A 20,862-nucleotide genomic window follows, 5' to 3' on the forward strand; every position below is an offset into this window, starting at 1 on the left:
TTGACCCAGTTACATGATGACTTTTAACTAAAACATAATATGGAAGTTAACATGGCCGAGCCACTTGGAAATGTGGGCGCCTCACAAGGGTGTGTGCCCATTCTGGTCTCGGTTATAAGTTGTGGTTGATGGCTAGGAGATACCAAGCTTGTGCGTATCATCGATCAACGTCGACCCAACCATCGGTCCATAAGGCACAAAATACTCTAGTAAATTCGGTATTACAGTTGTCGCACCGGATAAGTGGTTATAAGTTCTAACCTAATAATCTCTTTAGTCCTACTACTTTTATTTATTTATTTTTAAAATTAATTAGTAGTAACAATGTATTATTCTATTATGAATCTAATAATTTGACATTATTTTATTTAATTGTATTAGTCCTTGACTAATATCCACTCATATTCAATGTATCGCCTTCAAGGTACATACCCTCTTTAATTTATTATTGAAGAAATAATTAAGTGTAGTCATAACTCATAAGTGCGTCTCCATCAACAGGCTGGCTACTAATGTCATTTTTAGGTGTCTAATACATTGAAATTTGGATTTGAGAACTATACCGATAAGGGTGATGTTTTTGATTTTATATTACTCGATCAAAAGTTGCATTGTAACAAAGTTAATAGTTATGAATAAAATTAATAAATTAAGTTTAATGATAAATGACCATTATTGATATAAATTTAATTATATTCTATGCGTACTAGCCACTAGGATATTTTGGGTTTATTAGAAACAATGGATTCTGAACTATAGCAGCATTGCTCAATTAACTGGAACCCCCAATTTCCAAATTTAATACTCCATAAACTAGTATCACACCTGTGCCACAGATTAATAAGTATATTTTTAAAATATTAATTTTCAATTTTAATTAATTAAAAGAAATAGAAGCAATATCAACAATGAACAATATGAATAACAATTTTAGTTATATGATAATAAAAAATCTATACAAATCAGAAGCATAATAAATTTAAAACAAATCACATAATATAATATTTAAGCATTAAATCATGGCGTAGGAAGATAAAAATCTATCACAATAAAGAATTAAACACAATGGATAATTACTCATCATTTTTAAAACTTCTTTATACACTACATTAACTTTAAAATTAAAATCAACCTCATCATTATAAACTAAAATCTTCAATTCTTCACAATTCGTCACTCTTCAACTGAACGCATAGGTAAAATAACTCGTTTGTCATCTTTAAAGCCGTCCGCCTCACCTAAAACTACAATAAAATAAGGAACAAAATCAATTTGCAATGCACAAAATCAATAATCAATATGTATAGCTACTTTCAATTTGTATAGTTTTCAATAAAATTAGAGACAAATTAAATTATACATTAAATCTACCTATAGAATAATCCTTTTATATTATTCAACCTACTTATGGATATGTATAAAAAAATTAGCCAATTATAATTCCAACATAACTTTTTTAACATCGATCAACTATAAAATAACATAGATGGACTAAAAATCTCATCATTACTATTGAAAAAAAATTATAATTATTGAAAACAAAAAGAAAGAAAATAGTGATAATCATGAATTGATAAAATGAGATATGAGTACCACTAAGTTCTTCAACAAAAGGTTACCTGAGCTAGTGACGGGTGAGTATCAGCATCTAAAGCCGCCACACCTTTCATTACAGTAGCTGATATCAAAGCTTTACAATGGCCGCACCATAGGGCGAGGAAGAGGAACTCAACCAAAATTATACCATTCGAATTGAGCAGTTGTGCGACACAAATAAACAAAATTTTAGAAATACTACGTTGTCGATTTAGACTTAACATGAAAAGATACAACAGTCACGCCAAACTTTATCAATTTTTTCTCTCAGCCAAAAATATGACAAATGGATTCTCACGTTTCCACTTTCCTTATAAACCACTTTTATTATAAAACCTCCCACTCACTCCACTTAAATTTTAATTCAATATAATTTTTTAAATTAATCCCCAAAATTCTCCCAAAACTCCTATTTTATATATTGTATAGATATTATAACTGTTCTTATAATATTAGCAAATACCATTACATATAATGATAGTAATGAACTGCTATTATTTGCATAAAATCAAACAGACTTAGTAATTTATTTGATTTATAATTTTGTAAGATATGAACACAACACCAAAAGGTTATGGAAAAATTGGCCTGGCCCAATTTTGTCTGGTATACTTAGCCCGACTAGCCCAACTCATCATATCAAATTACGGCTACAGAAAGAGGCCTGGCCCAGGCCCAACAGAAAAGCAAAGCCCAATAAGATGCAACCGAAGCTATACGTATTGCGTAGCTTTTCCGTTTCTTCTTCTTCCATCTTCTTCTTCTCTCTGCAACTTTCCCTCTCTTCCATTTAAAAAGTGAGACGAGACGTTTTCTCACATTGCACCTCAGAATCAGCAAATTCATTGGAAAAGTTCGATAATATGATGCGATTTTTCGGCCGAAGCTCGGCCGCAGAATCTCCGCATTCGGCTTCTCCGCCGACTCCACTTCCCGCCGCTTCGCCCAATATGTCTGCCGGGACGGCGAGGCCAATCCGACTGGTGTATACCGACGATAAGGGTAGGTTTCACATGGATCCAGAGGCAGTGGCGCTGCTGCAGCTGGTGAAGCAGCCCGTTGGGGTGGTTTCCGTCTGTGGCCGCGCGCGTCAAGGCAAGAGCTTTATACTAAATCAGGTACAATTGGTTTGGCAGGGTTTGTATTAGCTTCGGGCTATTCCACCTTGACTCATTGGAAGTCTTGATTGGATTTTCTCGCGCATTAGGGATTTGGATAGTCTGTTTGATTGAAATTATGTTTTGGGATTATTGCTTGACGAGTTATGGGTTTTGTTACTAGTTTAGGCGCCGTACAACTAACAAAAATGTGTTTAGTTCTCTTAGCTTTCTACTTTTCAGGGGTGTATGTATAATGTATCAATTTAATGTGTGAGTGAACTCATAGTTGCTGGAGGAAATTTTGGGACTTGGGTAGAAAAAAGACAAAAACTGGACTATTCTCTATCTGCTCAATGCAGCACCATAGCTTGCTTCTTTCGTTCTTGCTGAGTGAAGAAGGTTACATTTTAGGTGAATTAATGTGGTTCTTCTTTCTTAGTTTCTTACAAAAATTAGCTTGAAAATTAAGTGGCTCAAAGCTTTTTTCTTTCTTCTGTGTTTACTACCTCTTTCATCTGTAATAAGAAGGTTATGAATTGGGAAACAGCTACTTTAAGCATACATACTACTATTTGAGTAGTTTCTGAACTTTTTTTTCGCAGCTTCTTGGGAGGAGCAGTGGATTTCAAGTGGCTTCCACACATCGTCCTTGTACAAAAGGTCTTTGGCTGTGGAGTACCCCCATACGGAGAACTGCCCTAGATGGAACTGAATACAGCCTCTTACTTTTGGACTCAGAAGGAATTGATGCTTATGACCAAACGGTCAGGTTTTGTTTCTTTTATTGCTAGTCAATTTGACAGCCACCAATTATTGTTTTCATGATTAGTTCCTTTGATGCTTATTATAATTGCTATGATTTATGCCTAGTGCTTATGTGTTTTTTTTTATTTCTTGGTGATATGCATAGTGATTTGTGTATAATCTTTCCTATATTGTATTCTCATCTCCTCTCTCTGAACTTTATGTTTTGACAGGGAACATACAGTACACAAATATTTTCATTGGCTGTGCTCTTGTCAAGTATGTTCATATATAACCAGGTAATATACTTGTTGAAGGCATTCTCTCAATGTCTAACAGTTGAGTGTTGATGTTTATCTTGTATTCTGTTATCCATCCTCTTTTTGGTCCAATTCCTTTTATCTTTTAATGGAATGGTTTCAAGGAAATGACTTTTGATGCCAAGAAACTAAGCATACTGACATTCTGGTTCTTTGACTTAGATGGGTGGAATTGATGAGGCTGCACTTGATCGCCTCTCTCTTGTGACCGAGATGACAAAACATATTCGTGTTAGGGCATCTGGAGGTAGGAGTACAGCTTCAGAGCTTGGACAATTCTCTCCAATCTTTGTTTGGCTGTTGAGGGTAAGTATTAGAATCTAGACTTGCTTTTTTTCAACTATATTGCTATGTTTTACCTTCTTTGTAGGAATCAGCAATGCCACAATGATTTGGTGTTTTTCTTCTTTGTAGAACTTATAACTGTTACAAAATGCATATGTATAGGACTTCTATCTAGACTTAGTGGAGGAAAATCGGAGAATTACGCCGCGTGACTACCTAGAAATCGCTTTGAGGCCAGTTGAGGGAGGTGGAAGAGATGTATCAGCAAAGAATGAGGTTATTTGCTTTTATTCTCTGTCTATGACAATGCTATATTGGATATTGTAATATGTATTTTTAAGCTGGAGAATTGTATTCATGTAATCCTTTCAACAACTTTAATTTAACTCCCTCTCTTTCTCCATAAGTCTATATATAATATCCTGAACTCTTGTTGGTTGAAATACTTGACTAGATTCGAGAATCCATCCGAGCTCTTTTTCCAGACAGAGAATGCTACACTCTTGTACGACCTCTAAGCAACGAGAATGATCTTCAACGACTTGATCAGATTCCTGTCAGTGTTTTTTGATACTTTGTACATTTATTTTATTTTGCGTGGCTATCTCATCAGCCTAGGTTGTCTTTACTCTTTCTTCTTCTTTCCTTATGCATATTTTCCCATATCTTGCAGCTGGATAAATTAAGGCCAGAGTTCAAATCTGGTTTAGATTCTTTTACAAGATTTGTTTTTGAGAGGACAAGACCCAAACAAATGGGTGGAACTGTGATGACAGGACCTATTTTTGCTCGTATTACTCAGTCATTCCTTGATGCTCTCAATAATGGTGCGGTGCCTACAATAACATCTTCGTGGCAGGTTAGCATGCATTTTTTTTCTGTGTGCGTTTTCTTTCACTGAAATGCATCATGATCCTTTATTTTTCATATAATCTTTTATATGATATGAATACATAGCTGTCAATGCTGTAACATTTATGCATGATTGTATGTTATATTGCACTGCAACTTACTGGTTAACAACATTGCTCATCGCTCTAAAATTCATGATGATTTTGAAGTACTTCCACTATTTCATGTTCAATACGGATTTTCCGTGGGATTGATTAGCACCATGGCATGAGTAGTTACTTTGTGGTGGTACAACATCTTATTCCCCTAATCAGAGGACACCTTCTACTGCCAAATTAGTTTTTTTCATTTATTATGTTTAATATTTTCATTCAGAGTGTTGAGGAAGCAGAATGCCAGAGAGCATATGAAACGAGTACTGAAGTGTATATGTCTACTTTTGACCGTTCCAAACCTCCTGAAGAAGTAAGTATTGATTTTTCTTGTGGGTGCTGTGTATTTCTTTTCTATTATTCACTAAACTTCGAGATTTGTGTAGGCTGCCCTAAGAGAGGCACATGAAGATGCAGTTCAGAGGTCAATGGCTTCATTTAATGATAATGCTGTAGGTGCTGGCCAAGTCAGGCAGAAATATGAAAAGCGTCTTCAGTCTTTCTTGAAGAAGGCATTTGAGGTACATGTTCTAGCTTATTATAAAAGATCTTCAATACATCTTTAGGTTTTATAATCTGAATTAATGAAATTTATGATAGATTAAGAATTTAAGATATTTTGATGTTGTTGCTTATGTTTTCGAATTACCGAATGCCATTATGGGGCCTATTGTTGATTAAGATTGCATGTTGATTGCAGGATATTAAAAAAGATGCTTTCCGGGAAGCTTATCTGCAATGTACACGTACCATAGAAAGTATGGATAGGGAGTTGAGGACAGCTTGTCATGCTCCTGGTGCAAAAGTAGATGCAGTTTTAAAGGCAGGTTTTTCATGTTGATAGATATTTCCTTTCGTGTTGAGAACGTCCTTCATGGTCTAGTTTAGTGCATATATTTTTTATTGAAGCTCTTATTGTAAAATTAAGATCTTGTATTATCTAATTTCCAAACCATTTTCTTGCTTTATGCTATTAAAAAATGCAAATTGTATTTCTCACTCATTCCCATTGGGAATATCCTTTTCATCTGTCTTTTTAAGACTAAAAATTAACATGGGAAACCTGTACTTGTTAGTTCCTACACTATGTCTAACTCGATTGAGGCACACAGATGTGAACTGTAAAACCAAATTCTCAATTGAAACTGTCATACAAGGCCTAATACTCATGTTCTGGCAGGTTCTTGATGAACTCCTGAGCAAGTATGAAGCCTCTTGTCACGGACCAGAGAAGTGGCAGAAAGTAGTTATTTTTCTTCGACAAAGGTTTGTGTATCTTGTGTTTTTATTCCTTGTTATGTATGATGGTTGACTCTGAAGTTCTGTTCTAATATTCTTTAATTGTCCAGCTTGGAGGGTCCCCTTCTGGACTTCATCAAGAAGCAAATTGACCATATTGGAGCAGAAAAGAGTTCTCTTGCTCTGAAATGCCGTTCAATTGAAGACAAGGTAGAATTGCTTAACAAACAATTGGAAGCAAGTGAGAAGTATAAATCTGAATATCTTAACCGCTATCAAGATTCTATTAGAGACAAGGAAAAACTCTCAGACGACTACATGAGCCGTATAAACAATTTGCAAAAGAAATATAGTTCCTTGGAGGAGAAGTCCTCTAACTTATCAAAAACACTTGATACAGCAAGACAGGAATGTACAGATTGGAAAAGGAAATATGAGTTGGTTTTATCGAAGCAGAAGGCTGAAGAAGACCAGTTTGGTGCTGAAGTTGCAGTGCTCAGATCCAAAAGTTCTGCTGCTGAAGCAAGATTGGCAGCAGCTCAGGAGAAAGCTCAATCTGCTCATGAAGAGGCAGAAGAGTGGAAGCGTAAATATGATATTGCTGTCAGGGAAACAAAAAATGCTTTGGAGAAAGCTGCTGCTATCCAAGAACGCACAAATTATCAAACACAATCAAGAGAAGCTGCTCTAAGAGAAGAATTTTCTTGTGCCCTGGCAGAAAAGGTGAGGTTTCCTCTCTCTGCCCTATCTCCACCTATCTTCAGATACATATGTTTAGTTATTTACATGGAGGCTTATGTGCCTTTGTTTTATGTGTAATAATATTAACAGGAGGAAGAAATGAAGGAGAAAACCACAAGGATTGAGGAGGCTGAGCAGCGTTTGACAACTCTGAGTTCGGAGTTGAAGGTAAGGTTTAGACAGGAATCAATCATTTGATTAATTTTTAGCTAGCTTTGTGCATAACCCCTTCCCAATATGGTTTAATTAGTCCTCCAGGTTCCACCTTTCACGACTTCTGTTGTCAATTTTGTTAATATTTGTATTTCTGTACTGGTTTAGTTTATAGTTATTGAAGTAGTAGCTCTCTATATCAGTCAATTTTCGGTTAAAGTTCCTGCCAAATGGATTGACTCTTATGCCCTGACAATCGACCGTTTTCTCAACAACTGTCTGTTATTTCTGAAAAGTGAAGCTTACAATATCTGTGGCACTGGTTTCTTTCTTTTCCTGTCGTTATAATCTCTACCGTGATTCATTCTTCAAGGAAACTCGATCTGTGATTCATTCTTCAAGGAAACTCGATCTATATTAGTTCTATAACTTATTTATCTGACGTTGCTGGCTACAGGCTGCCGAATCAAAGCTTAAGAACTATGATCTGGAGACATCAAGATTAAAGCTTGAAATCAGGGAACTAGGTGAGAAGGTAGAAGGAGCTAATGAGACTGCTCTTTCAGCACAAAGCAAAGCCAGGAGTCTGGAACAAGAAAAAATACATCTTGAGCAGCAGTATCGAGCTCAGTTTGACAGATTTGAAGAAATTCAGGAAAGGTGCAAAGCAGCTGAAAAGGAAGCTAAAAGGACAATGGATTTGGCTGATGAAGCCAGAGCTGAAGCAGCTTCTGCCCAGAAAGATAAAAGTGATTTCCAGCGTGTAGCAATGGAAAGACTGGCACAGATTGAGAGGGCTGAAAGGCATGCTGAGACTTTGGAGAGGCAAAGGGCTGACTTGGTTAATGAAGTTGAGAGGCACCGGGCTGCTGAAAGGGATGCCTTGTTTAAGGTAGAAACGCTGGAAGAAAGGATCAGAGAAAAGGAACAAGAAATCGATTCACTTTTACAATCAAATAACAGCCAGAGAAAGACCACTGTTCAGGTACTTGAGACTCTATTGGAAAGTGAACGCGCTGCTCATACAGAAGCGAGTAACAGGGCTGAAGCCTTATCGGTTCAGCTACAAGCTACTCAAGGGAAACTTGATGAAGTTTCTCAGGAACTAACTGCTCTTCGATTTGGTGAAAAATCAACAATGGATGGCAGACCAAGAACTGCTTCCCGTGCTAAACGTGGCAGGACCGATGACTATGAAATGGGTGCTGACTCGGTACAAGATACGGGCACAAATGACAAATTAAGCAGAGGAAAGAAAAGGACCAAGAATACCAACAGCCCTATGAAGTTTGGGAGTCCAGAAGATGGTGGCTCAGTTTTTAGGGGTGGCGAGCCAACCAGTAGCCAGAAAGCAAACCAGGACGACTACACCAGGTTCACGGTACAGAGATTGAGGCATGAGCTTACCAGTCACAACTTTGGCGCTGAGCTGTTGCAACTTAAGAATCCCAACAAAAAGGACATTGTAGCTTTGTATGAGAGATGTGTTCTCAACAAAACATAGCTACAATTTGTGAAGAGTAGGGCCCTTCTGTACATTGGTGAACTTCCTAGAACATTCAGATGCCACTATTAGTTTCAGTGAGAGGCTAGAAATTATGTATCTGGATATGAAGACTCTTCATCTTGCAACTTTTATTTAGGGTCAAATGATTTTTCTTTGTAGAACATTGCTTTTATTAATTGTCAAAAATGTTTTTGAGGTGTGCTGTAAAATTTGGGGTTTGTACGAAGTATTGTACTTTTTGTGTTTTTGAGGATTTGATGTTGGGAATCTGTTTCAAGTCTTCAATACATTTCATATTGTGATCTTGTGCTTGACTATGGATTCTAGGGTCAAATTCTTACTAGTATAAATTTTCTTGTCTTCCTATTTTTTTCAACTTAAATAATCTAGAAGTTACTGAGAAAGGAAAGGAACATTATACCTCACTATTTAAATTATGAAATAAAAGCTTTCAAGCAGATTAACCAAAATACATGAAAAGTAGATATCCATAATATTATTTAAATTATTATCAAATAAAAGATTACAAAAGCAGATTATCCATACACATAAAATGTTCCTATACTAAATATATAAATCATCATATATATACTACCAGCTGCATCAGTATATATGAACCAAAAACACGATAGTATTTAACCTAATAGAACAACTCTACATAATTTGTATATGTAAGTATATATATTTATTTACTAGAGCATGTCATTTGGCTTTGCTTGGTTCTGAAGGCATATGAAGAAAAGAGGAGGATCCATGAGCATGAACAACCAGATTCTGAATGAGCTGCGGTGGGGTGTCTCTATCAATAGTGGTGTTGGTGTAAGGTTTATAGTAGTCAACAAAAGTCTGGTTTTTCAAGACGAAGGAATCCGTGTTAGTGGTTTTGGCGGCGCATTGCCTTGGCTGTGTCTGAAAGAAGACTTTAGAGAGGACGAGTTCGCCGTCTTTCTCCTCCTGGTTGTGGCCGAGGTGGTATTGGTGCATCACCCAGTTTGTCTTCTCGGGTTTTCTCTGGCGGCCGTAGTTGGTGTAGAGGACAAGGATCTTTTTGTAGCCCCTCACGGTGCCTGCTGCGGAGACGGGCCTCGTCTTGCCTGTCTTGTGCCATCGGGTCTCCCCGCCGTCTTCGTCTGTGTGCACCTTTCTTCGCTTTCGTGTCCCCGTTGTGTACGCTTTCGACGGGCGGTGGAAGAAGTGCCGCACTTGCCCTTCTTTTCGTACTCCTGTCATCAATAAATTCATAATCCCCACTTAACTTACTTTGTCTACGATTACATGTCTTACTTTTTTTACGACTCTGAATATAAGAAATGTCAGGTAGTGGAACATGAATGTACTTTTATACACTCCCTCCTTTCACTATTAATAGTCTTGGTAGCCGACGTTGCAAACTTTAATGCAAAATTAGTAAAGTAAGAAAAATAGAAAAAAAATATGGATGATATATTGTTATGTGGATGGCCTAAATAGATATTATTGGTAAATAGAGTATTCATTTACAATGAAATAGTATATACTTATAAATATATAAGTTAATCGAATATGAAATAAACTTACTATATATAGTAAAATTAAAAATAAAATAAGACAAAACTCGCAAACGAAGAGAATAATATTTTTAAAAATTTATATTTGTAACATAGTATAATTATACCAAAATACCCTAAAAATATTTTTCAAAACTGTTCTCCTACCATCACCATGTGATTACAACACATCACATGGGCTCAATATTTTGTAGCAAGACCTAAAAACCATCATACATACTCTACATAATTAGTTACCTGGTAGTACATGGTTAAAAGAAAAACCTTTCCAACTTACCCTGTTAACTCATCAATGAATTCGGACATGCGACAGCCATGAACACAAAAATTATGAACCTATTAAAACACAACTCAGTTGATAAGATGATTACCGGGTAACTTCTCAGGATGCGTATAGCAAATCCCATTTTCACCGTCGATGGTTGGTATGAACTCATCAATCAAAGGATGCAGCTTCTTCACATCCGAATACACTTTGGCTTCCAAGTGCTCTAGAATTTCTTGATCCGATGGATCGAACTTCACCCCAGCTGGTAGCCCCGGCAAATCTTGAAGTCCACTCTTTAATTTTCACGAAATCAAATTATTTACATAAAAAAGCAATCAGTTATAACAGAAAAAGAAGAAATAAATAGACAAACCTGATCTTGAAGCTTTACAGTATGTCCACATGAAGGGCAGATTACTGTCCTAAGCTCATCAGAATTGGAAACAGTAGAATTTTGTTTGGTAGCCGTAATAATTTGGATTGCATCATTATTGTTTGAGCATGTCATCTTTCTCTTGCTCTCTTATTCCCATCCCAAATTTGGGGTTTCTTCTCAATCTGATCAACAAGAGAGAGGGGAGAGAGGGGAGTCAAGAGTTGTGTTGCTTATATTCTTGAGAGAGAGGAAGTAGTATTAAATTAAAATAAATGAAGGTTGCTTGGACGTCAAGTTTGGTTTTGTTTCTGTATAACTCACATGTACCAGAATAAATCAAATCCAGACTTAGGTTTCTTTCCTCTAATAAGAGATTTGTCTCTACTCTCAATTCTCAAATATATGTAGCTAATAATAAATAAAAAGATGAATATTAGGAATAGAAGGGTAGAGTGGATATGGGGCAACAGCTGATTCTGCAAAGACGTTTCACCCTCTTCAGTCTTACTCTCAAATTGGAGTGTCAATAAAGTTTCTGCTCACAAAATATGTACTACTAGTATATTATACCAACCAATATCAAAGTAACAAACTCTCATTACACCAAACCTGTATTCAATTTACCAACCCTTTACTTAATATTTTATGTTTTTCTTGGCGTAGACTTCTCTTATTAATTCGGTTCGCAACTCTCTTTCACACACACACACAAATGTATATACACCTATGTGAATAAATGAGAAAGGATATGACAATATGTAACATATTGTTGGTTTTGATTTTTGGAAATGTAGGGTCTTGTTTTTATCTTTTTGTAGTAATAAAGGTGGTGAGAAACATGTTTGGTTACTTGTTGGTCATTTGCTATGAGATTCGTGGTGGTAAAAGGCCATCATGATCCGCATGAATGTTTGGGAAATAAATATATATAATCACAAGTATAAAAGAGATGAACATAACAATTATTTACCCAATTTAAAATTGCTATATATCTACCCTGGGGTGATGTTAAATCAAGGATTTCACTATATAATTTCTTTTAGCTGCAGAGTTTATAATGAAAGAATAAGGGAACTTTAGTTCTAATCACACTAGCAAACTTTTCTTTAATAAAATGAAGTATTACTAAGGAATAAATCCCAATCAAAATAGAAAATATATTGAGCCTAAAATGTAGAGGCTCCAAATTCCAACAAGTAAACCAATGGCTAATTGATGTAATTTTATTGCTTCATTCCAGTTTTCGGCTAAGAAGAAAAAATACAAAGAGGTGGCGAATTCAACTACAAATTTACCATATGATTTAAAAAGTCAAGCTGGACCATTGTTCAAAAGGGTTTGACTGATTAATTAGGGCCATTTAATAGAAATAAAGAAAAAGAGAGGGTAGACAAATCCATTTTCAGACAAAAGATATAAAAACAGTAGCCGACATATGGTTTTCTTGTGTAGGATATTAAAATGGCTGTCTATTTTTTTATGCATCAAAGCTTCCCAAATAAGCTACGCAACTTAAAGCTTAGGGAAGAAGCTTCAAAATTAGGGTTTTCTAAACGTATGGAAGAGGGTTTTGCACATCAAACTTTTCAAACTAAAATCAATTTCCTTGCGAAATTCTATAGTCAATTGTGCATTACATGGTACTCCCTCCGTTTCTTATTAATAGAGACATTTTTTTTTGGTAGGAGTTTAATAATAGTGTGTTAAATAGATGGTGAAAAAAGAAAGAGAGATATAGAGAGAATAAAGTAAGAGAGAGAATTACTTTTTACTAAAAATAGAAATAACTCAATTAACTTGGAACTTCCTTAAATAGAAAAATGACTTTATTGACATAGAACGGAGAGAGTACAACTTATTTCAACGTAGTTTGTGGGTTATTGCACAAGAACGTACTATGACTAACACACCCTCATGTAGTCATAGTCTATATTGATATGGCAATCGTCAAATTATAAATATTTTTTTTTATTATATATACAAAACTATTACTATTTGGATACGCGAATACAACTAATGGGCTTCTACGAGGACCACTTATATATGTACTTTTTATTTTCGCCATTTTATGGCTAGCCCTCTTCCTATAATAATCCGGTTCTGAGCCCAAGCCCAAGCACAAGCACATATATGCCGCCCTCGTCGCGACTCACAATGGAAGCTTCGTAGGCGTTTGCCTGCGTGGCGCATATGTGTCAGCAATTACACCACGTGGACGAGGCATGCATCTTATAAGGCAAATTAGTCTTCCAATTCGACAAACAAGTGTAGTTATTTTCACTATTGAATAGTTTTCTCCTCTAGTTCTTCATAGTCTTAACCATAAAACACAATGTAAGAGACTATAATGCACTAACTACTTGGAAAAAGGTGAATTCCTACTTTCAAGAGAGAATATATATATATATATGGGGCCTTAATCTTTGATCATTGCAAGGCCTTTTTTTCTATATAATTCACAAGTGTACTTCAGTGTTATATAGTCTTCATTACTTTCATCATTGATATTATGATTATGTAAAGGTATTCTCAAGTACAAGTGGAAAGGAAAAGAAAAGATAATTAGTTGTGTTAATACATTTGAAGAACCAAATTCACTTTATTTCATAATAGTGAGAGACTAGGATCCGATTTTTGGTGTGAGTTAACGGTTAGCCTCGCCGTTAATTCGAAGATGAAACGCAAATTATTTGGTAAAACTTCTATCCTCTAACATTAAATGTGCTTATATGGTTAATTAAACTGACTAAGTGTGCTTTATTATTTCTAAAAGTGGAGGAAAACTGTTGCTTTAAAGTTCATAATTTATTCTTGCTGTTTGGACAACAAAGGAAATTGCGTAATCAACTCAACTAAGCATAAGTATCTTCTTTTTATTTTCGTTTCGAATAAAAATCCCAATTATTTACTTTAATTGGGCTTTTATAGTCACTGGCCCACTAACTATTTATTTTGGAAAAATCTTATGCAAGTGTTGAATGATTGAATTTGGGTTCCCTTGTCCAGCCCAATATTTTATGAAATCAACTAGATCTAACTTATTGCATATTCTCCAAGTAAAAATAATAGAGCATATTCTCCAAGTAAAAATAATAGAGCATATTCTCAAGTAAATAATCGTATTATAATAAGCATTTATTTAAACACATGTCCTTTTTTCTACTTGACTTACACATTACTTTAATGATATCTACCATATTTTTTAAGCAAAGAAGTAATCTCAACCAAATGATAGTATAACCAAGTGAATGAAATGAAATAAATAACTTATCATTCTCATTCAATTTTATATTTGGAATTGGTTGTCATAGATAACATCACATGGGGTAGTCAGTGGTCCATTACCATTTAAGGCAAAAATCTATCATTCCAACGACTAAATCAAATATGCAATAAGAATCCCCATTTGATGCAAGAGATATTAGCTGCATAAATAAGATAAGGTGTAAAAGCAGAATATCTCCAAACAGAGTAACAAAAGTTAATTCATTTACATTTTTGCTACTCTCCCTCACCTAATATGTTTTCACCTTAACATTTTTACACCATTCCATCCCTCATGCTTAGCTGCAGTAAAAAATTGGGGCTGTGGTGATCTCTCTCAGGTGGCGACCAACAACTTGCCATCTTTCCCGACGGTCTTGTGCTGGGTGCTGTTGGCAACGGCTTGCATCATCTTGACCACGCTTCTCATGGATGGGCGGTTGACTGGGAGGGGGGATGTGCACTGGAGCCCTATGTTCAGGACCATGCATATCTCCTCCTTGAAGCACGGGTCGAGCCTGGGATCGATCACATGCTCCACGTCCTTCTGATCCACCGTGGTGCAAACCCATTTCACTAAGTCCTTCTCCCCAAACTCCGGATCGATGGGATGCTTCCCGGTCACCAGCTCCAGAATCACAACCCCAAAGCTGTATATGTCACTCTTCTCGTTCACATGAAGCGTGTAACCATATTCTGAAGTGCCAACAAGAAGTACACTTATTACACTCCCAAGAAAGAACCAAAGACAACTTCTAAACTCATTTGTAAACACAACACATAAATTCATTGCAGCATTATTATATGATCACACCATTATAAGCACATTAACTATATCATGGCATCCAAACAACACATTAGTATATCACATATCATCAAAACAATGTTAAAATTTAAAACACAAGATGAAGCAAAACAAAATTGATGAACTACCTGGAGCAATGTAGCCACAAGACCCTGCAATGCCAGACATGGAATGAGTCCCCTTGGCATTGGCATCAACCATCTTCGCCACGCCAAAATCCGCGACCAAAGCCCCAAACTCCGAATCCAGCAGTATATTATTCGACTTGATATCCCTATGAACAATCGCAGGAGCACAATCATGGTGCAAGTAGGACAGCCCATCAGCTGCATCCAATGCGATCTTAAACCTAATCGGCCAATCCAACAAGCCACCTTTCGTGCTGTGAAGAAGATCACCAAGGCTACCATTAGGCATGTACTCGTAAACCAAAAGCTTGCAATCCTTGGTGCTGCAGCAACACCACAACTTGATGATGTTCTTGTGTCTGATCTTCCCCAAAGTCTCAACCTCAGCGTCAAAACCAACATTGCCCTTCTCCAGATCTACACTGTCCTCTGCTGACTTAGACCGCCCCCAGAGCTTCTTCACGGCAACTGCCTCCCCGGTGCTCAAGACCACCTTGTATACCTTGCCGGACGCCCCGGTTCCAATCACGTTGTCCTCATCCAGAGCATCCAATATCTCATTCTCACTGAACCTCAGTTTGTGAAACGACATTAATGTCCATTTTGATCTATCCATGGACCTCTTTGTCGTGCTTAAGTTCCTGTGCTTGAAGTAGAACCACACCGAACCAACAATCAGCACTAATCCAGCAACTATGAAGATTGATCTCAACAGCCATATGTAACTCATTTCCTTGAATCCACCTTTTCCATTGCATAAACCATCAGTATCTCCACATAATCCAGGATTCCCCAAGAAGCTGTCTTTGTACATTTCCTTGGCATACATGGCTGGAATATTGCCGGAGAGGCGATTATTCGACAAATCGAGGCGATTAAGCTTCAGGTTCTGCAATCCAAGAGGGATTTTGCCAGATAACTCATTTCCAGATAAATCGAGATAATTAAGAACAGATAAATCCCCAATTTCATCAGGAATATCCCCAGAAAATCCATTATTTGCCAAATTGAGCTCATTTAACCTCTTCAGAGAACGAATCACCTTTGGAATTTCACCAGATAACCCATTGTTGTGAAGATCAAGCTTCACTAATTGCCCAAGATTCACTATACTACTTGGCAAAGAACCAGATAGCTTGTTATCGTTGATCGAAATCTCCAGCAAGCCATCCAAAACCCCGATCTCGGCGGGCAAACTACCGGAAAAGTAGTTCCCTGACAAAATCAGCAGAGATAAATTGGATGCGGCGGCGATAGTTTTAGAAATACCGCCGGAAAACGAGTTTTCAGCAAGCTCAAGTAGTGAAACGTGTGGAAGCCCCCACAAGCGCTCCGGCACCTCACCGGAAAAGCTGTTGTGCCCTAACCGCAACCGCACTAAGCTACGGCATTCCCCGAGGCTCGCCGGTATTTCGCCGGAAATTGAGTTTTCGATTAACAGCAGCTCCTCGAGAGCCCCGTGGAGACACAAATTCTCCGGCAATGGACCGGAAAACTTATTGGTCGAGACATCAATCCACTTCAACGGCGAGCGTTTACCGAGATTCGGCGGTAACCGTCCAGATAAGTGATTCTGGAACAGCCTGAGCTCGTACAAATTGGGGGAATTAGCAATGGCGTCCGGCAATTGACCTCGCAGGTTGTTCTCGTACAGATTGAGTGACTCGATCGGCAAATCGCAGAGCTCGGCAGGAATGTAGCCGCTCAATTCGTTCATCGACGCGTCAATCCGCCTCAGCGACGTCATGTTTGACCAGCCGGAGCTGGGCAGCTCCCCTGTCAATGAGTTGTTGTAGAGCTCCAGCTGAACTAAGCTCTTCAATTCAGTGAGCGAACTCGGGATCGCGCCGCTCAACGAGTTATACGCCAGGTCCAGATCGGTGAGCCTGCCGAGTCGACTCAGTGTGTCAGGTATCTCACCGATCAAATTCGTCTCAGTCAGCCACAGCACCTCCAGATTAGTGAGGTTGCCGAGCTCCGGCGGGATCCGACCCGGGGAAAACGGGTTGTATGATAGATTTAGCTGCTTCAGTGAAGACACATTCCCGAGAAACGCCGGTATTGTTCCATCCAGCAAATTCTCCACTAATGCGAGCACCTCGAGCTTCTGGAACGTTCCGAAACTTTCCGGAATCACGCCGGAAAAGTTATTCCCGGTCAAATCGAGATACTTCAAATTGGGGAGATCAGCTAAGGTGCGCGGGAGCTCGCCGGTGAGATAGTTCTGCGCCAGATCAAGGTGCTCCAAGGACTGGCACAAAACGACGTCGTCGCGGCGAAGAGTGGAGTTGATGAAGTTATCGTAGAATGAAATGGAAAGCAGGTTTTTGAGGCGGCAGAGAATGGAAGGGAAGGGGCCGGAGAGATTGGAACTGGAGAGGTCGAGCGAGACGACAGAGTCGGTGGCGGGATCGCAGACGACGCCGCTCCATTTGCAGGGAGATGCGTCGCTAGGGTTCCAGTTGGCGAGGACGGAGTTGGGATCGTTGAAGCTGAGCTTGGCTTGATGGAGGAAAAGGCCCTCTTGGTTGAGGCAGAGGATTAGAGGCGAGGACGTGAGGGTGAGGAGGAGTAGGAGGGTAAGGTGGTGCGGCATTTTTCCGGCGGCGGAGATGGGAATGAAGTCGGTGGTTGCCGCCGGAGGAGTTAAAAGTGGGGAATGGAAAGCTGGGAGTGAGAAGTTGGATCAACTAGGCCATGTTTGGTTATTGGTTGATGGATAGGTAGAAATCAATACTCCAAATATCAAATATAAATAGAATCACACAAATTTAATAGTACTGCGGATTTTAAATGAATAAACTCATAAATGTTCATGAAGATTTTATTCAAAGCAGCTATGGAATAAAATTAGCTTCAGTTCAAATTTAATTTACTTTTATCTATAAGGTTAAGAAAAATAACACATGTAATTAACTCTAGTACTATTGTTTGGTCTTGTGACTATAGTAAAGGATTGAATGAACTTCTTTTTTAATATGAGAATCTTTTATCTACAAAACATACAAGTTAAAATTGTACTACTACTACTTAATAGCCATCAGTTCACACATCTACAAATAAATTCATTCCAGAAGGTACTTGAATTAATATAAAAAATATTTCAAATGTATTCACAAGTACTGAAGTTTCAAGTGATACTCCTGGCCTATACACGTGTCATTAGACCTAGACTAAAATTGTTTTTCACTGTATTGGAAATGCCAATTGCCAGCCTTCTGAACCCAAGATTGACCGTAAATACACTGCTTGGGAAAATTGATAAGAAATAGTACTTGCTCTTCTCCTGCAGCTATCTCTAAGGGAAGAGATAAATGGAACAGTGCAAGCAAAATTATGAAAATTTTGTTTGAAAATATGCCTCAATTATTGCTATATGTTTAAATTTTTTTTAAAAAAAGAAGAACTGCTAACATTTTTGTTTGTGCAGTAGCTTTTAGAGGTAAAAACTACACCTGAGGGAGAAGTAGGGGTAAAGTGTTGGAAACGATCAGATTTGTACTTGAGCTAGCTATCTTTACAGTTCCAACAATCACTGTCACTAGATTTTACAGTTTGTCTTTTTCTTCTATATTTTGGTAAGAGTACAAATTTTGTTTCGAGAGGGAGACCGTGTTTTGACTTTTTTTTGTGGATATCAGATTAATTTAGTAGATTATGATATGTTAATTATAGATATGATTTGTCTTTAAATTTTTTTTATGTTGTCTGCTGTTTTTTCTTTTGTAGTGATTTTGATAAGAGTTTTGTTTTTGTCTATATGTTGATTGTTATTTTTATTGCTAACTATGTTGAGAATTGTTTCTTGTGTTGGTTTCATTTGAAATGTTTTTATTTTAGTAACTAATATCATGTGAAAACAGGGAAATTGAGTTTCTTGTATAAAAACCAGTAAAATGAAATTGAAACGGTTTGTCTATCCTCTATAAATTAATAAATAAAATTGCTACAACCATCTTTGTTGGTAATTTAAGGACGTTGAATTTAATTTGTTCTGGAATATTTTTCTGCATTTTTACGTAATTGCGTTACCATAACCATAATAGATTAATAGTCGTCCATTTGTGTCCTTAAATATTAAATAATGTAGGTGAAGTATATAAATTTTCATTCCTAAGTTAATAAATGTTTTCCCCCCATAAATTAAAGATTTCATGCCAATAATGATCTTGTAGTTGCCCAATGAGTCAATGACTAGGGGACAATATCTCAATTTCAATTAATTACATTTAACCAAACATTGTACGAGTAATTAAATTCAAATATCCTCGCGATGAATACTTAGCTACTTTCATGAAAATTAGATACACAATGAATATTCTGACTGCAACGTTACAGCTGCATTCTGCAAACGTGCCGATAATTTGAACGTTTTTTTCCAAGATTATAGGGCAAATAAAAACTAGAGTTATTGTCATAATATAATTGAGTGATGCTAAAATATATTTTAAAACGTTGCTGCCCATACAAAGCTTTTTTATTCACTTTTTAAAAATCTAATTTTGTAAAATGTTTAAAACTGTAAATTAGTTAAATTATTTACCAATAATAAAAGTAACTTAATGAAATTTTATTTTTAAAAAAAAAAATTAAATTATATACTCAATTTATCCCCTAAAAGATCTTGTGAGGGCAGCCACATTGTGGTTACATAGTTTTATTGAGCATAACTAGTCATGATATGAAGGCATCTTTATATGATAAATTACATAATTTACATATATGACCTTCTGCATATTCTTATGAATTTTACACGAAACTATGATCATGCATAATTAAGTCATAATATAACCAAATAATAATTCACATCGAAAATTATGTGGTTCGTGATCAGGAACACCTAAGCAAGCAGCAGTAAATTTGGCATTGAATATTTCAACTAGAAGAAATAAACAGTTAATACTAGTTTTATTATTGCAGGAGTGGAGTAGATGTTGATTTTGCAGAATAATGAATGTGGTAGTTTATGGAGTAGTAGTATTTTAGCTAGCATTTGCTATTCTGTCCGTTTTTTGTTGAGCTCATTAAAAATCAAATTAATATTGTACCGTGGTTCATCCCAAAAAAAAAATATATATCCAGTATTTAAAAAGTCATTCTGCTCTATTTTAATAATAAGAAAATTTGTATAATCATTACTACATTAATGGTGGGAATAATGTGGAGTATGGAAATTGATTGGATTATTAGATCTCCCCGTATCTAATTTCAAGCCAAACTACTTAATTACTCCATATGACTATATCATTTTGGTAGCGGTCGTACTCACTTAAATAATTTTCCATTTTAGATAAATTACCAACACTAGTATTTATATTCAAAATGATTTTATCGACATTTGAGCTATAGAGTCACGAATAAGTTAATAAATAGTCACCAGAAACAAATAAATAATAATTTAATAAATTAAATTCAGATATTCATGATAGCTTGACATCTTTAAATTGGCGTGTATAACTTAAATTAAATAGGTTTCATGAATGCATTTTTCTCCCGTGACTTCAAAGACACATAATAATAGAAGAAGAAATTCTAAAATGTCATAAATATTAAAAGAATATACTAGCATATAATTGCTTCTACTTGAGTTTAGTTCTGATTTGACCTCAAAAATCTTAGAGTAGTTAATTTAAAGTATAGTAGTACTAATTAGGTCTCAAAAATCTTAGAGTAGTTAAGAGATTTGAAGTTTAACACTAACATGGTATCCTCTCAACCAAAAAGGAGAAGTTCTAAAATATTTTCTTTATCCAAATACTAAAGTTCTAGATTTTTTGCAAAATCT

The 20,862-nt window shown here is 36.5% G+C and overlaps 3 protein-coding genes across 4 annotated transcripts; 1 reads left to right on the forward strand and 2 right to left on the reverse strand.

Annotated features, from left to right (window-relative positions):
• Positions 1–2,362: 2,362 nt before the first annotated feature.
• Positions 2,363–8,898, forward strand: LOC125222894 (guanylate-binding protein 4-like). Of its 2 annotated transcripts, XM_048125771.1 has the most exons (14): positions 2,363–2,714; positions 3,299–3,460; positions 3,674–3,739; positions 3,923–4,066; positions 4,208–4,321; positions 4,500–4,601; positions 4,719–4,904; positions 5,273–5,362; positions 5,436–5,570; positions 5,750–5,872; positions 6,230–6,315; positions 6,399–7,011; positions 7,120–7,197; positions 7,640–8,898. In XM_048125771.1, the coding sequence occupies exons 1-14, from the start codon at positions 2,460–2,462 to the stop codon at positions 8,684–8,686; spliced, it is 3,201 nt and encodes a 1,066-aa protein (XP_047981728.1). In that variant the 5' UTR covers positions 2,363–2,459; the 3' UTR covers positions 8,687–8,898. The 2 variants fall into 2 exon arrangements, with proteins under 2 accessions (XP_047981728.1, XP_047981737.1); XM_048125780.1 differs by lacking the exon at positions 2,363–2,714 and having other exon boundaries at positions 3,353–3,465.
• Positions 8,899–9,159: 261 nt separating this feature from the next.
• LOC125222906 (NAC domain-containing protein 73-like) lies at positions 9,160–11,166 on the reverse strand. The gene is made up of 3 exons (XM_048125792.1): positions 10,878–11,166; positions 10,608–10,797; positions 9,160–9,912 (listed from the first exon to the last, which is right to left on the reverse strand). Exons 1-3 carry the CDS (start codon positions 11,010–11,012, stop codon positions 9,392–9,394), a joined length of 846 nt encoding a protein of 281 aa, XP_047981749.1. The 5' UTR covers positions 11,013–11,166; the 3' UTR covers positions 9,160–9,391.
• Positions 11,167–14,301: 3,135 nt separating this feature from the next.
• LOC125200818 (receptor-like protein kinase HSL1) lies at positions 14,302–17,800 on the reverse strand. Its single transcript, XM_048098595.1, has 2 exons — positions 15,078–17,800; positions 14,302–14,840 (listed from the first exon to the last, which is right to left on the reverse strand). Exons 1-2 carry the CDS (start codon positions 17,671–17,673, stop codon positions 14,482–14,484), a joined length of 2,955 nt encoding a protein of 984 aa, XP_047954552.1. The 5' UTR covers positions 17,674–17,800; the 3' UTR covers positions 14,302–14,481.
• Between the last annotated feature and the right edge of the window lie 3,062 nt (positions 17,801–20,862).

This window comes from Salvia hispanica, chromosome 1 (assembly GCF_023119035.1).
Source record: "Salvia hispanica cultivar TCC Black 2014 chromosome 1, UniMelb_Shisp_WGS_1.0, whole genome shotgun sequence".
NCBI classification, from domain to species: domain Eukaryota; kingdom Viridiplantae; phylum Streptophyta; class Magnoliopsida; order Lamiales; family Lamiaceae; genus Salvia; species Salvia hispanica.